The following is a 17,166-nucleotide window of genomic DNA, read 5'->3' as shown; positions in this document are numbered from 1 at the left end:
CTCCTCTGTCCATGGGAATTTGCAGGCAAGAATACTGGAGTGGGTTGCCATGTCCTCCTCCAGGGGATCTTCTCAATCCAGGGATTTGAACCCGTGTCTCTTGTGTCTCCGGCATTGGCACGCAAGTTCTTTGCCGCTAGCGCCACCTGGGAAGCTCTTGTAGTATTATACTTGCTTCTTTATATAGTGAAAGTGAGGTCGTTCAGTCATGTCCGACACTTTGCGATCCCGTGGACTGTAGCATACATGTCTCCTCCATCCATGGGAATTTCCAGGCAAGGGTACTGGAGCGGGTTGCCATTTCCTTCTCCAGAGGATCTTCCCGACCCAGGGATTGAACCCGGGTCTCCCACATTGCAGGCAGATGCTTTACCATCTGAGCCACCAGGGAAGCCTTCTTTATAAAGGGCTTCCTATTTGCTGAGACATGTCTTGCTAGTATTTCAATAAGACAAGAATTCTTTCCCATCTTCTTGTTGCACCCTTCTTACATTTCTGCTCAAGGCGGAAAGCTGGAGGTGGGAGGCAACCTTGACCATGTCTGTTGCTTCATTCCCTGGAATCAACAGGTCACTTTGAACGCTTCTCCTAATTATCTCAGGCACCGAGACACTTCATCACCCCGACTTGCTATTATAGCTCAGCTTACTGTGAGCTCTCCCGACCAGTCCATGTGCTCTCAGTGGTACCTTCTGCCCTTCAGTCCATCTGCCACACTGTCGAGTGATCTTCCTAAAACATAAATCTGAGCCTGGCCTTCCTCTGATGAAATCCTTCAGTGGCTTCTCATTGCCACTGGATAACGTGTACCCCTTAACCTGGTTTCCAAAGCCTATCATGATGTTGCCTCCACAGGTTTTCCACCCCCATTCCCTGCTAGACTCCACCCACAAGCAAAGTCTAGCCACTCACTCTCTGACCTGCTCACACCTTACTCCTCCGCCATCATTCCTGCGTGGATAACTGCTATTTATACTTCAAGTCTGAGCTTAGATGTCTTTTACTCAGGCTCTGAGAAGCCCACCCTGACCCATCACTTCTGCATCAGGTCCTTCTAGATGCTCTGAAGCTATTATTCTGTTCTACAGAATGTTTGCCTCTTACAGGGAATTATTATTTAATCATCTGTCTTCAACTATTGGATTTTTAAGAGCAAATGTTGGGTCTGTCTTGTTCACTTCTTTATCTACAGTGCCTAGCACCATGTGTGCACATATTAGGTGCTTAATAAATATTCTCTGAGTTACATACTAAATCTCAAAATAAATTCAGACCTGTGATCACCTAGCGAGATAAAACTTATAGTGCCTCATAACTCCAACACTTGGAGCCCTCAGGAGTAAAACCAGACTGGAGGGATCTGATATTGGCTCCCTTGCTTAAACCAATGGCTCTATTTTGAACCGCAATCTCATTGAACCAGAGTGAATTAGAACCACTGAAATTCTTGATCATATCTTATATTTAAAAATATCAGTTGATCATTTTCTCTATGGACCTGTTAATTTCTTTAATATAAAATCTTTAAGATTCCCTCACTGAAGCTAATTATAAAAATATGTAAGGCTGGGCCCATTTTGCAAAGTCAATAGGGTTGAAGAATTATAGCAGTTATCTCACTGTGTCCTGTACTTCCTTCAGAGAGATAAATATTCCTTTTGAACTAAAGCTTAAAGCCTAAGATTTAGTTCTTGGCATAAAAGAAGTACCATAGTGAATTTTTTATATGGAGGCTTTTAATTTTGCAAATGTGTTTGATACTCTGCAAAAACAATTTAAGTAAGCTGTAGAGAGAGAAACATATTGCTGCTTTTAATAAACACCTCCCACAGCCTCATAAGAGAGGAAGAGCAGTTGGGAGTGATCTGTTAACTTTCATGTAGAGCATATCTTATGAAAACCTGTATTGTACTAGACGTAATGATAGCTTGACCCCTGGGATCTCTCTTTTTTTTTTTTTTTTTTGCTTAATCTACTCTGTTAAGAAGTGTTATATTCCTTAATGGGGCTGTAGAAAATAAATTACATGATTATAACAAATAAATACCTATATTCAAAATGTATGCTATGACTCTATATAACAGATAACTCATTTCTTCCTAAACATTTTGAAGTCTACATAAAGAAAAACATTTTTAGTTAGTATGGTTAACAAAATTTCTTTATAGCACTTCTCTCTGGATTCACAGAGAATTGGTGGTTTTTCTTAAAGTTGATTCCGACTGCTCATAAAATTAAAAAATTACCAGGTCATCCTTCCGTCGAACCACCACAGAAAGGGTTTGGAATCAAGCCTTTGTTTGACCCTGCTGCATTTGGCTGGGCTTCTATAAAAATCTATTTTTCACACTTTGACTCACAGCTTTTCATCTTCTACCATGGTGTAAAAGACATGACGTGATAGATGTGATCTTAATTAAAAAACGAAAATTTATTTTTACATTCTTCAGCTTGGGAAGTTTACGGGCAATCTCAACTTCTTTTTATTGATCTCCAAATCTAGCTGATGACATCAATCAGGCTGAACAGTCAGAGCAAATCCCCATTTTCTACTTTTCATAACCTGGAACTTTTAATTTTGCTTTAAATATTAGTATAGAGGGTTCAGAGTAAAATCTTATAACCCACTCTAGCGAACTTGATATGTGGCACTGTTTAATAAAAACAGCAAAAATTCTATAACCCTAGTAACATGGTGTATTTGATGATTCACAATTATATCCCTTTGGGAGTGTGCTTCTTTGAAGGTACGTACAGGTTCCAATTTTGAGTTATCTACCTGGAGTGGTTGGATTTGTGAGCTTCCCGTGGCTCCTCCTTGCTTAGGTCTAAATCCATTTCTGCTCTTCCTCACCATAGCTAGGATCCAAAAGACTGGGTCCTGGGGGTGGGGGTGGGGGATGGAAGTATAGACAGATCAAAGATGCAGTATCTGCAGACTGGGAGTGGAGAGTGCCAAGCAGGTAAGGATAGCCAGCATCAGGCCGAGAAGCTATACATAATAGTATCTGTCATGAGGGCAGAAGTGAGTCTGTATTTGTTTGCTAGGACTGCCATACCTAGAACCGTGGTCTGAGTGGGTTAAAACTGAAATTTGTTTTCTCATCATTCTGGAGTCTAGAAGTCTAAGATCAGGAAGTCAGTAGGGTTGGTTCCTTCTGAAGGCCCAGATGGAAGGATCTATTCCAGACCTCCCTCCTTGGCTGGTAGAGGGCTGTCTTCACCATTTGTCTTCATATTGTCTTCCATCTGTGTGTATCCGAGCCTAAATTCCTTCTTCTAATAAAGATTCCCTTCATATTGGATTAGGACCCACATTGATGACCTCATTTGAACTTGAGGATCTCTGTAAAGACCGCCATCTCCAAATAAAGACACATTTTGACATGCTGGTGTTAGGACTTCAGCATGTAAATTTGGTGGAAGGGCAATATTAGACCCCGTAAGGAAGTGTTCCAAAATAAGGAAACAAGGCCAGGGTTGGGAGCTGAGTGAAAAAAAAAAAAAAGGAAAGAAATATGTGCAATTCAGGGGTGAAGTAAGGCAGGTTCTGGGTGACTGATGCAAACGGAGGTGAAACGTCCATCACCATCTCCTGTGAACTTTTTCTCTGTGGTCCTGGTGCATGCTCTGCACTTAGATGTGTGTGGAGCTGGATACCTTAAAGGTTCAGGGTCTAACATCTTTCCCCTGGGGTCCTTTTCATGTCTTTTCCCAGAGCCGGGTAAGGTAGCAATGAATTTCCACCAGAGAAGGAGAAAAGAGAATTTAAATACATTTAAGGCCATAAGTATTTTTGGAGCAGCTACTGCGTGCAAGGCCGTGTTAAGTCACAGTAATGTGATTTTATTCTTAAGTCATAATGAAAAACACCAGCTTCCTTTAAAAATGCCACTCAGTTCATCCAAGGTTAGCTTTGGAGAGAGAATCACTTCCTGGGATAGAATTCTCTTTCCCCAAGATTCACATTTCTGGGTGCTCTCTCAGTGTTTGCCTCTGCCAACCATCCCAGTTTGACATTGCTGGGAAACCGGATTATGGAAGACCACAATCCTTTAAAGTTAAGTTAAATACTTAATTTTTAATCCATTATTCACAAGTATTTAGTGAAGTATTATTTTAAAATGTTAAGGGGGAGGATAATTTAATATCCTGACTGTAAAAATAGTATGGTGAGTCCTGAGGTCAAGATGTGCTTCTCGTAATTAAGGAAGGACCATCAAGGACTCTAAAGAAAGCTGAGCGCCGAAGAATTCATGCTTTTGAACTGTGGTGTTGGAGAAGACTCTTGAGAGTCCCTTGCACAGTGAGATCCAACCTGTCAATTCTAAGGGAAATCAGTCATGCATATTCATTGGAAGGACTGATGTTGAAGCTGAAACTCCAATACTTTGGCCACCTGATGCGAAGAACCGACTCATTGGAAAAGACCCTGATGCTGGGAAAGATTGAAGGCGGGAGGAGAGGGGACGACAGAGGATGAGATGGTTGGATGGCATCACCGACTCAATGGACATGAGTTTGAGTAGGCTCCGGGAGTTGGTGATGGACAGGGAAGCCTGGCATCCTGAAGTCCATGGGGTCACAAAGATTTGGACATGACTGAGCGACTGAACTGAACTGATCAAGGGTTACAAAGGAAAAGGCTGCTGTCTCTATTTCTAAATTCAAAAGAAGAGATCTGGGAGGTCTCCTCACACAGTTCTAGCAGCTGTGCTGGAGAAGTCAGTTTTGAATTTTATATTATTCAGACTGTAGCATCAAATGATTTTGATACTTCCAAGCTACTTCTGAAATCCTTTACTTTTTGCATATATTAAATTGGCATATTTTCTACTATAACTCACATTAAAAATTAATTTAGTTAATTACTACATTTTCAAACATGTGTAGCTAGTATTTTAAATGTGAGCTTTAAGTATAGCTATGGAATGCTGCCCAATTAGCATATTTATCAATTATTGATGGCTTGAATGTTATATAAAAAGAGTAGTAAGTCTCACTCCACATAAATACAAAGCCTTTTATATTATTTTTCATCCTTATAAATATCAGTTTGAGTCTATACGCTGATTCCATGTCAAAGAACCTTAGGACCAGAGAAGGGAGATTTATGAAAACTGGAATTAATGCTAAAGATGTGAAAAGTTACAGCAGAAATGAAAATACAGTCCCTCAACATTTTGGAATCCATAGTGCCCACTGCTGTGTCACTACGCTTCTATTAATTATCACTTATTTATTCTTACTCAGTTCAGGCACAACTATAGACATTGTGCCTATAAATTTTATTTACACTAACTCATTTATTCTCACTGAAACCTTATAAACTTAGCTATTATTATCCTAGTTTACAAAAGGAAGCTTAGAAAGGTTGACTAACTGGCCCATAAAAGTAGGGGAAGAAATGGCCTCACTCTTACTCCTAAACTATCCTGCAAACCAGTAGAGTTGGTGACAAGGCTTTTCCAAACTCATGGAAAAAAATTAAGAACTACCAGTATTATAGAAAATATATATAAACAGCTAATATGTACATAGCACACCAGAGAACACTGTATCTCATGTAATATGACAAATCACTGTAGCCCAAGATTTAAGAATCTAATTGTCCCATTCATCCTCCACATTGTGGACTGTTGATTCAAATTTTGGGTTGACTTCTCATGTCTCTGTTATGCAAAAATCTGGAATGAAGACTTTAATTAAATATTGAAGAATTGATTTCAGATGAGCAGGTGGCTCAGCTTCAAGCCCTGACTCTTTTACAAATTAGTTAATTGACCTTGGAAAATTCACTTAGCCTTGCTGAGCCTCGTATGCTGTCCTGCAAGATTCTGTGAGGTCTAAATGAGATAATCCACATGGAAATACACAAGTTAGTCCTTTGTGATGTGAAATAAGTATTCACTCAACTGATAGATATCAATCCGTTGTTTCTCTTCAGACTGAATTTCTCAAACCTTCCAAACACTTAGTTCATTTCTCTCTCATAATGTAATTTGTGCTCATACTTGAGTTGTATAGATCTAATAGTTCAATGTCAGATTTTTAGTGTCCCATATTCTGTAAGACCACAAATGACTATGTTTAAAATTATGTACTGGTTTAAAATATTTTATTCTAATGCTTTATTTCTTAAAATTATATGTAACTAAATCACATATACATATCAGTTCAGTTCAGTTGTGTCCGACTCTTTGCGACCCCATGGACTGCAGCACACCAGGCCTCCCTGTCCATCACCAACTCCGGAAGTTTACTCAAACTAATGTCTATTGAGTAGGTGATGCCATCCAGCCATCTCATCCTCTGTCGTCCCCTTGTCCTCCTGCCCCCAATCCCTCCCAGCATCAGGGTCTTTTCCAATGAGTCAACTCTTTGCATGAGGTGGCCAAAGTACTGGAGTTTCAGCTTCAGCATCAGTCCTTCCAATGAACACCCAGGACTGATCTCCTTTAGGATGGACTGGTTGGATCTCTTTGCAGTTCAAGGGACTCTCATGAGTCTTCTCCAACACCACAGTTCAAAAGCATCAATTTTTCGGCGCTCAGCTTTCTTCACAGTCCAACTCTCACATCCATACATGACCACTGGAAAGACCATAGCCTTGACTAGGCGGACCTTTGTTGGCAAAGTAATGTCTCTGCTTTTTAATATGCTATCTAGGTTGTTCATAACTTTCCTTCCAAGGAGTAAGCATCTTTTAATTTCATGGCTGCAATCACCATCTGCAGTGATTTTGGAGCCCCCCAAAATAAAGTCTGACACTGTTTCCACTGTTTCTCCATCTATTTCCCATGATATGTATTTAAATACTTGCTGCTTTTTTTTTTCCTGTAGAGACCAGAACCTCGAAAATTTAATTGACATAAATTCCAATGTGTCTAAGAATAAGAATGAAAGGTAAGACTTATTCTAATTTACAGTTTTCTTATGAATTCTATGTGAACCTTCATAAATTATGTAACCCTAGAAGATTCTCTGAGAGATTGAACTGTACTATAATGTTTAAATATAAATACTATCTGAATTGAAAAAAGAAAATGTACAGGGTGCCTGGGTTTCCCTGGTGGCTCAGTGGTAAAGAATCTGCCTGCCACTGCAAGAGATTTGGGTTTGATCCCTGGGTTGGGAAGATCCCTTGGAGAAGGAAATGGCAACCCAATTCAGTAGTCTTTCCTGGGAAATCCCATGGACAGAGGAACCTGGCAGGCTATAGTCCCAGGCGTTGCAAAGAGTCGGACACAAATGAGCGACTAACACCAACAGGGTGCTTAATAGCTAATCTGAAAAAAAGCCAACAAAATTTTAATTCTGCTAGAATTTCTGACTAAGGGCCTGCTGTTCAATGGTTTAGTGTAAAAGGCATGATAGAAATTGAGTGCTCTGCACTTGGGCTGTGAAGATTTATTTTTACTTACTGTTGCTTGGTAGGTTTTCAGCGGTGCAGGAAGCACTTTGAGATTCTCTGCCTTGGATACCTAGTGCTAAAAGAATGCACAAATTTGTCACAGCCAGGAAACAGGACCTAATTTTGGAATTTCTTTACACCTCAGAGGATCCTGGCTTTAAAACTGTTGCACTTTTTGTTTCTTTTACAAGGAAGGTTAGGATGGAAACTATGCTTCATTGTTGTTACAGATTGTTTAAATTAGGAAACAGTTTTCAAAGTTTTCCATGTTTAACTGTTCTTCCCCCCAACATGTGGGAGGACCCTAAAAGCAATAGGTTTCTGTTTTTAACCTTCCTAAGGTGCAGCTGCCTTATCTGTTAAAAAAAATTTTTTTTGTTATGTGAATAAGTGCTATTGGTGGTATCATGCAGAGAACAGAAAAGTAGAAGCGCTGGCTCACTGCTTCATTTGTTTGGTTTTCCTGTCTGTTCAAGGCTCTTTCCTATATGAGGTACATAGTTTCTTTCTGTCCCCTTCATTCCCTAAATCATCTGCTTTCTCTTTCTGTGATCTCAAGCAAATCTCTGAGAGAACAAGGGAGGATACATTGTCAAAAGGATCCACCATTTGGGGAATAGTATTGGACTTACAATTAACCAATCTCTTTCAAATATTACTTGGAAATGATCAAGATTTTAAAACTGACCATAAATGATGAATTATCATGAAAGAACTTTTCCCTGAATGCAATTTGAGAGGTGTTTCTGTTTCAGTCGGGCTTGTTCATGAAACAGGGTCTTATTAGAAAAATTAATGAGGAAACAGAAATTCAAGGGTAGGGACTGCAGCCTGCCAGGCTTCTCTGTCCATGGGATTCTCCAGGCAAGAATGCTGGGGTGAGTAGCCATTCGCTTCCCCAGGGAATCTTCCCACCCCAGGGGTGGAACCTGTGTCGGGCATCCTGAATTGGCAGGAGACTTCTTTACCCCTAGTGCCACCTGGGAAGCACGTGGAAAGATTAATGAGGAAATGGCAATTCCAGAGCAGAAACGTTAGGCTGGCCAGGCTTCACAGAGGCCTTCCCTGGAAGGTTGCTCATCCTTGGCCAGAGGGCATTCCATCAGGAGTCCCCAGACGTTAACCCTAGTGCTTTGTCATTATTGTAGCTCAGTCGCTTCCTGAGTGTGGGCCTCTGCCTATGTTTCTCCTCTTCTTCCCTCTACTTATCATCGTCCTTATTCTCTACCAGGGCTTCCCCGTGGCTCAGACAGTAGAGAGTCCGCCTGCCATGCAGGAGACCTGGGTTCAATCCTTGGGTCGGGAAAACCCCCTGGAGAAGGAAATGGCTACCTCCAGTTTTCTTGCCTGGAGAATATTTCATGGACAGAGGAGGCTCTAGCAGGCTCTAGTCCCTGGGGTCACAAAGAGTCAGACATGACTGAGTAACTAACACTTTCATTCTCTACTCTATAGCTGCTTGGTAACCAAGGACTTTAGCTGCTTCCCAGTTTCTCCTTCCTCATAACTTCTTCTTCCTCAATCTTTCTGAGGCTGTCTGGTCTCCTTCAGCAAGAAGGTGGGGTTGGGGCCATCTGTGTAGAAGAGGAGTGTGATGGAAAACACCATGGCTGCCAGTAATGTGTGCATGCTCTCCTTTGCTTTCCTACAATTTCATGTGCCTCCTGCCCAACATAACCCAACAACCTCATGTACATTCACAAACGCTCCCCTGTCCTAGTGGGGTTCTGATCATCCCAGTCAGTCATGCCTGGAGGCCTTAACCACTGCTACAGAATCTTTTGCTCATCCTGAGTTCTGGGTCTAGATGCCATCCATCCTTCTTCAGTTCTATCACAGTCTTGTACAGGATCTATCTACAAATTAAATGGAAAATGTACCACTGTGCCAGCCATGACAGAACAACTACAATAAAAATTTTCACTTGAAAAATAAAAAGTAGAAAAGAAATCCCTGGGCCCAATCTTTGTGCCCGTCTATTCTGTATACAGGCTTCTCTGGTGGCTCAGATGGTGAAGAATCTGCCTGCAATGCAGGAGACCCAGGTTCCCCTGGGCCGGAAAGACTCCCTGGAGAAGGGAATGGCTACTTACTCCAGTATTCTTGCCTGGAGAATTCCCTGGACAGAGGATCCTGGCGGGCTACGGTCCATGGGGTCACTAAGAGTCGAACACAGCTAGCGACTAACATTTCACTTCATTCTGTTTACAGAATAGAAAGTTTACTTTGACTCTCAAAATGGGTAAAGATTTAACTGAAAGAACATTGAGAATCAGGGATTAAGAGATTTGATCAGAGAAAATTAGTAAATTAAAGCGGTGTTCTGGTCTCAAGTTCTCTATTTCTCCAAAATAGAATACTTCTTTGTTTTAATTTCATTTTTTACTGAAGTTCAATTGCTTTACAATGTTGTGTTAGTTTCAAGTGTACAACAAAGGGATTCAGTTATACATATACATAATATATATTCTTCTTCAGATTCTTTTCCGTTATAGATTATCACAATACATTGAGTATAGTTCCCTGTGCTATACAGTGGGTCCTTGTTGTTTACTGATTTTATATATAGTAGTATTCATGTTAATCCCAAACTCCTAATTTATCTCTGGTCCCCACCACTGCTATCCTCTTTGGTTACCATAAGAATATTTATTTTTATATAGTTAAAATCTGTAAGTTTTACAAGAACTCAAAACCTTGATAGTTTTGTGGAAGTAAATCCTAATACATAAAACAATTCAAAATGGTAAGCTCTTAGTAAACTGGCTTTGCCAGTGACTCAGCAGTAAAAAACTTGCCTGCAATGCAGGAGACTTGAGTTCAGTCCCTTTGTTGGGAAGATTCCCTGGAGAAGGGCATGGCAACTGACTCCAGTATCTTGCCTGGAGAATCCCATGGACAGAGGAGCTTGGCTGGCTACAATCTATAGGGTCACAAAGACTTGGACACAACTGAACAACTGAGCAATGCACAGCATAAGCTCTTAGTAAACTTTTGTTCTTCATGCAAAAGAGATTTACAAAGTTTGCAGTGACTTGGGTGTTTATCAGTTGAAATTATTTTATGCTATTTAAAGTCAAGTTGCCACTCAGCCATAAAAAGGAATGAAACTGTGCCATTTGCAGAGACATGAATGTCACATAGAGTGAAGGAAGAAAGAGAAAAGCAAATATTGTGTATCACTTATATGTAGAATCTAGAAAAATGATACAGATGAACTTATTTGCTGAGCAGAAACAGAGATATAGATGTAGAGAACAGACAAGCATATGGCTACCAAGGGGTGAAGGGGAGGTGGGATGAATTGAGTGATTAGGATTGACATATATACACTCAGTTCAGTTCAGTTGCTCAGTCACGTCTGACTCTTTGTGACCCCATGGAGTGCAGCACGCCAGGCCTCCCTGCCCATCACCATCTCCCAGAGCCTACTCAAACTCATGTCCATTGAGTTGGTGATGCCATCCAACCATCTCATCCTCTGTTGTCCCCTTCTCCTTCCGCCTTCAATCATTCCCAGCATCGGGGTCTTTTCAAATGAGTCCATTCTTCACATCAGGTGGCCAAAGTACTGGAGCTTCAGCTTCAATTTCAGTCCTTCCAATGAATATTCAGGACTGATTTCCTTTAGGATTGACTGGTTGGACCTCCTTGCAGTCCAAGGGACTCTCAAGAGTCTTCTCCAACACCACAGTTCAAAAGCATCAATTCTTTGGCACTCAGCCTTCTTTACAGTCCAACTCTCACATCCATACATGACTTCTGGAAAAACCATAGCTCTGACTAGATGGACCTTTGTTGGCAAAGCAATGTCTCTGCTTTTGAATATGCTGTCTAGGTTGGTCATAACTTTTCATCCAAGGAGCAAGTGTCTTTTAATTTCACAGCTGCAGTCACCATCTGCAGTGATTTTGGAGCCCCCCAAAAATAAAGTCTTTCACTGTTTCCATTGCTTCCCTATCTATTTGCCATGAAGTGATGGGACCAGATGCCATGATCTTAGTTTTCTGAATGTTGAGCTTTAAGCCAACTCTTTCACTCTCCTCTTTCACTTTCATCAAGAGGCTCGTTAATTCTTTTTCACTTTCTGCCATAAGTGTGGTGTCATCTGCATATCTGAGGTTATTGATATTTCTCCCAGAAATCTTCCAGCTTGTGCTTCATCCAGTCCAGCATTTCTCATGATGTACTTTTGCATATAAGTTAAATAAGCAGGGTGACAATATACAGCCTTGACATACTCCTTTCCCAACTTGAAACAAGTCTGTTTTTCCATATACACTACTATGTGTGAAATAGATGACTAATGAAAACCCACAGTATAGCAGTGGAGAAGAAAATGGCAACCCGCTCCAGTATTCTTGATTGGAGAATCCCCTGGACAGAGAAACCTGGTGGGCTACAGTCCATGGGGTCCCAAGAGTTGGATATGAATGAGTGCCTAAGCACCCTCATACTGTATAGCTCAGGAAACTATACTCAGTGCTCTGTGGTGACCTAAATGGGAAGGAAATCAAAAAAAGAGGGGAATATGTACATGTATAGTGGATTCACTTTGCTGTACAGTGAAAACTAACACAACATTTTAAAGCAACTATACCCCAATGAGAATTAATTTAAAAAAAGAAAAAGAAATTGAAGTCATGCTGCCAAAGTTAAGTCAAATAGGACAATGAAAAGCTAAATAAATCTGTTAAATTGACACTTGTTTTATTTTATGAATATATTTACTCTGTATAGTAATTGGATATCCACAAATATATATGCAATCTGATTAATCATATTCAGAGTTGTAGACCATCACCACTATCACTTTTAGAACATTTTCATCACCTCAGAAAGAAACACCATGCCCATTAGCAGTCACGCATCATTTTCCCCCAGCCCTTAGCTCTGGACAGCTACTAAGCTACTTTCTGTCTTTTTCAATTTCTGATTCTGGACATTTCATATAAATGGAATCATAAAATATGTGGTCCTTTGTGACTGACTATTTTTGCTTGGCATAATGTTTTCAAAATTTACCAATGTTGTAACATGTCTCAGTATTTCTTTTTATTGCCAAATTTCACATATGCCATTATGTGAATAGACAGAATTTTATCTATTCATCAGCTGATGGGCATTTGCGTTGTTTCCACTATCAGATTGTAATTAACTATTATGAACAATGCTGTAATCAGCATTCATATAAAAGTTTTGTGTAGAGGTTTTTCATTTCTCTTGCTAGGGTATATACTTCAGTTCGGTTTAGTTCAGTTCAGTCGCTCAGTTGTGTCCGACTCTTTGCAACCCCATGGACTGCAGCACGCCAGGCCTCCCTGTTCAACACTAATTCCCAGAGTTTACTCAGACTCATGTCCATTGAGTCAGTGATGCCATCCAGCCATCTCATCCTCTGTCATCCCCTTCTCCTCCCACCTTCAATCATTCCCAGGATCGGGGTCTTTTCAAATGAGTCAGTTCTTCGCATCAGGTAGCCAAAGTATTGGAGTTTCAGCTTCAACATCAGTCCTTCCAATGAACATTCAGGACTGATTTCCTCTAGGATGGACTTAGGGAGGGTATATACTTAGGGAGTGGAATTATTGGATCCTATAGTAACTCCATTTGAGGAACTATCAGTTTTCTTAAATCAGGAGTACCATTTGATGTTCTCACATCAAATGTCTGTGTATAAAAGTTTTAGATAGCTAAATTTTCAAGGTAAACTTCCACTGCAGAAATCATTTTCTCAAGTGAAATTCCATTTGGAATTTTGTAAGTTCCAACACAATATTTAGTTTATAGTTTATGAAACTATTTAATTTAGAGATGAAACTGTGACCGTTGATTCTAAGTTACAATTCAGCAATTTATTTCAGTGAAGGATAATAATAAAGCTATCCAGCAAAAAACACTGTGAGCCATAAGTTCTTTTTTATGAACATTATTCAAGGTGTCTAGGAGGAACACTTTGGTGGAGAGTTCTCCTTTTCAATGGTTCCCAAATTTTAGTTGCATCAAAATCACCTGCTGATCCAAGGACCACACTTTAAAAACCAATGCTGTTTTGGATAAAATGTCACACTGCCTCTAAGGCAGTGGTTCTCAACCTTGTCTTACATGTGAGACTCACTGAAGAGATTTAAAAGAATCCAAGTGCTGAAGTCATGTGCCTGCTAAGTTGCCCCACTGATGTCTGACTCTTTGCAACACTATGACTGTAGCCGCCCAGGCTCCCCTTTGTCCATGGGATTCTCCAGGCAAGAATACTGAAGTAGGTTGCCATGCCCTCCTCTGGGGATCTTCCTGACCCAGGGACTGAACCTGGGTCTCTTATGTCTCCTGCATTGGCAGTTCTTTATCACTAGCACCACCTGGGAAGCCCTACACTACACCAATTAAGTCAGAATATCTGATGTGGGACCCAGTAACATTTTAACTTTAATTTAATTTTTTAATTGGTGGAAAAGTGCTTTACAATGTTGTGTTGGTTTCTGTCATACAACAAGGTGAATCAGTCACAATTATATAAATATATATCTCCTCTCCCTCTTGAACCTCCCTCCCCTCCCCCCCATCCCTCTCCTCCAGGTCATCACACAGCACCAGGCTGGGCTCCCTGTGTTATATAGCAACTTCCTACTAGCTATCTATTTTACACATGATATTGTATATATATATATATATCAATGCTGCTTTCTCAATTCATCCCACCCTCACCTTTCCCCACTGTGTTCACACCTCTGTTCTCTACTAGGTTCATCAGTACCATTTTTCTAAATTCCATATATATATTATAATACTTGTTTTTCTCTTTCTGACTTACTTCACTCTGTATAACGGGTTCTAGGTTCATCTACCTCACTACAACTGACTCAAATCCATTCCTTTTTATGACTGAGTAATATTCCATCACATATGTGTAGCACATCTTCTTTAACCATTCATCTGTCAATGGACATCTAGGTTGCTTCCATGTCCTGGCTATTGTACATATTGCTGCAATGAACACTAGGTTACATGTATCTTTTAAAATTGTGGTTTTCTCAGGGTATATGCTAAGTAGTGGGATTGTTGTATCACATGGTAGATTTTCCCTAGTGTTTTAAGGAATCTCCATATTGTTTTCCATAATGGCTGTATCAGTTTACATTCCCACTAACAATGCAGGAGGGTTCCCTTTTCTCCATAACTTCTCCAACATTTATTTTTGTATATTTTTGGATGATGGTCATTCTGAATGGTGTGAGGTGATACCTCATTGTAGTTTTGATTTGCATTCCCTAATAATGAGCACTATTGAGCATCTTTTCTTGTATTTATTGGAAATTTGTATGCCTTTGGAGAAATGTCTGTTTAGGTTTTCTGCCCAGGTTTGATTGGGTTGTTTGTTTTTCTCATATTGAACTGTATGAGCTGCTTATATATTTTGGTGAGTAATCCTTTTTAAAAGCGCTTTTAAAAGCACTACAGATTATTTAATTGATTTCCAAAGAATTGTTTCTGTAACTATTTCTATGATTCTAAATAATTTTAAAAATTAGTGTTACCGCTTACTGGCATCAAGATAGAATTTCCTTAGTAAGATCTATCACCATCTCATGAAAAACAAAGAAAGGTTTATCAACTATCACAGCCCCTAAGACATGGTGATTATGTGGAAGTAGTATCCTGATTTGGATCTGAAATTGAGAGAGGACATCAGTGAAAAAACTGGTAAAATAGAAATAAGTCTGTAGTTTTGCTAATGACATTGTACCAACGCTAATTATTTAGTTTTGACAAACGGATCATGGTTGTCTGAGATGTTAGAATTAAGACATGCTGGGTGAAGAGTATACTGGAATTCTCTGAACTATCATTGCAATTATTCTATAACTTTAAGATTATCCAAAATAAAAGATTTCTTTTTTTAAAAAGTGTATTATCCTCCCAAATTACAAGAGGAACCAATCCCAGAAAGAATTTGCTGTTCCACATTCCAAATTTGTTTACTAACATCTGATTTTTATTGACAATTATAAAGTATTGTCATTATTAGTCTTATTGAAAACACCACTAGGAAATGCTACTTGTGTTAGTCTGCTCAGACTGCCATAACAAAATACCACACACCAGGTGTTAAAAGACAGAATTTATTTTCTCACTCTTCCAGAGACTAAAATTCTAGATCAAGATACTGTTGAAACAGGAGGAAGGGTGCAGGGTACAACCTTAAAAAGAATGACATGGCCACAGGACATGAAAAAACTGGTTGAAACCAACTAGGTCCAAGATGGCAGCAGACTCAACTCCCAGTAGACCTTGAGCCTCGTTACATGCTCATTGTAATACATTGGCATATGCTCAATGACAGACCCACCAGCGTCATGACAGTTCTGAGGCCAGCCATAAAGGGTCAAAAAGTGGGCAGTGGCCCAGTTCCTAGAAATCTCCACCCCTTCCCCCAAATAACTGGAATAATCTTCCCACTCATTAGCCTATGGAATTACCCATCCCACAAAAACTAACCACACCACATTTTGGGCCTCTCTCTTCTTGCCTTCTGAGATGGCCCACACTGTCTGTATAGTGTGCTTTTCTCTAAATAAATCTGCTTCTTACCTTTCTCTGAATTCTTTCACGATGTAGCAAGAACATCAAATTAATGAGGAACAATGTCAGGGTTGGTTTCTGATGAGAACTCTCTTCTTGGTTTGCACATGACTGTGTCCGACTATGTCCTCACATGGCCTTTCCTCTGTGTGTCCACAGAGAGAGAGAGAGAGCAAGCTCTAGTACCTCTCCCTCTTCTTATAAGGACACCCTATCCTATGGGATTAAAGCCCCACCCTTATGATTTCACCTAACCTTTATTTCCTTTTTATAGGCCCTGTCTCCATATCACACTAGGGTATAGGGCTTCAGTATAAGAATTTTTGGCAGGACACAATTCAATCCTTATCAGAGCTGTTTGCAAAGTATGTCCATTCCTATTACAGGTTTCACAAACTGGTAATGTTTGATTTTACCTTTCTGAGGGCAGTACAAACACATTTCACACTCATTGACAACCTTTGCCTTTTGAAACTATTTGCTAAAATTGTGTTTTGTATTATTTACTATATGATCCGAATATTTCCAAATAGTTCCTAGTTAGGTCTATTGTTCCGAAATGACGTATTCTAATGATCACATTTGAGAATCTTCTAATAATATTCATTCTACTTTCTCATTGCCAAGTGTCTTTTGAAACATCTGTCTTAAAACTAGAAGATGGTTTTCCACATGCCAGAGATGATAATATGTGAGCAATTGTTTTTCTCTTCTTTAAAAGCTACCTGGAAATGGCAGGAACAGGCCAGTCAAGAATGATAAATCGTGATTAAGATCTAAATCTCCTCTTGATTTTTATGTCTTGCCTCTGTCAGAGTTTTCTAACATGGGGAGAGAAAAAGAGCTAAAGCTTTCAATATGCGTATGTTAATTTTCCACTGTTTCATGGGAAAAAGCAAATATGCCTACACTTTGTTGAGCATAGTGACATTTTTAGATTAGCAGAAATCTAGGTCAAAGTTCTTTAGCGATCTTCAAAGTACTGCTTTTCTGTTAAAATGGAAACTGGAATTTCTCAAAGCAACCCCCAGATAATTTTCATTAAATAGATAAACTCCCAGATATGTTGTACATGAAAAACTTTCAAAAATGGCCTTGGTGCTGTGAGAATGTTACTGCAACCAGTTTCATATGGTTTCTGCCCTTGGTTAAGAAAGTATTATGTCCTATTA

General features: G+C 39.7%; 1 protein-coding gene across 10 annotated transcripts in view; it reads left to right on the top strand.

The window, feature by feature from the left end:
- The window catches only part of SCEL (sciellin), a 118,867-nt gene that overhangs the window by 87,553 nt on the left and 14,148 nt on the right, over positions 1-17,166 (top strand). For 9 of the 10 annotated variants that reach the window (XM_043478218.1, XM_043478213.1, XM_043478212.1 and 6 more), the window contains one exon: positions 6,844-6,906. The exons of the other annotated variant lie outside the window; for it this stretch is intronic. In XM_043478218.1, coding sequence (XP_043334153.1) covers positions 6,844-6,906 — 63 coding nt within the window. The remainder of the gene's footprint in view (positions 1-6,843; positions 6,907-17,166) is intronic. 10 annotated transcript variants of the gene reach the window in all.

This window comes from Cervus canadensis, chromosome 9, assembly GCF_019320065.1.
Source record: "Cervus canadensis isolate Bull #8, Minnesota chromosome 9, ASM1932006v1, whole genome shotgun sequence".
Classification (NCBI taxonomy): Eukaryota; Metazoa; Chordata; class Mammalia; order Artiodactyla; family Cervidae; genus Cervus; species Cervus canadensis.
The sequence above is the reverse complement of the archived record's forward strand: the minus strand, read 5'-3'. Positions and strand labels throughout refer to the sequence as shown.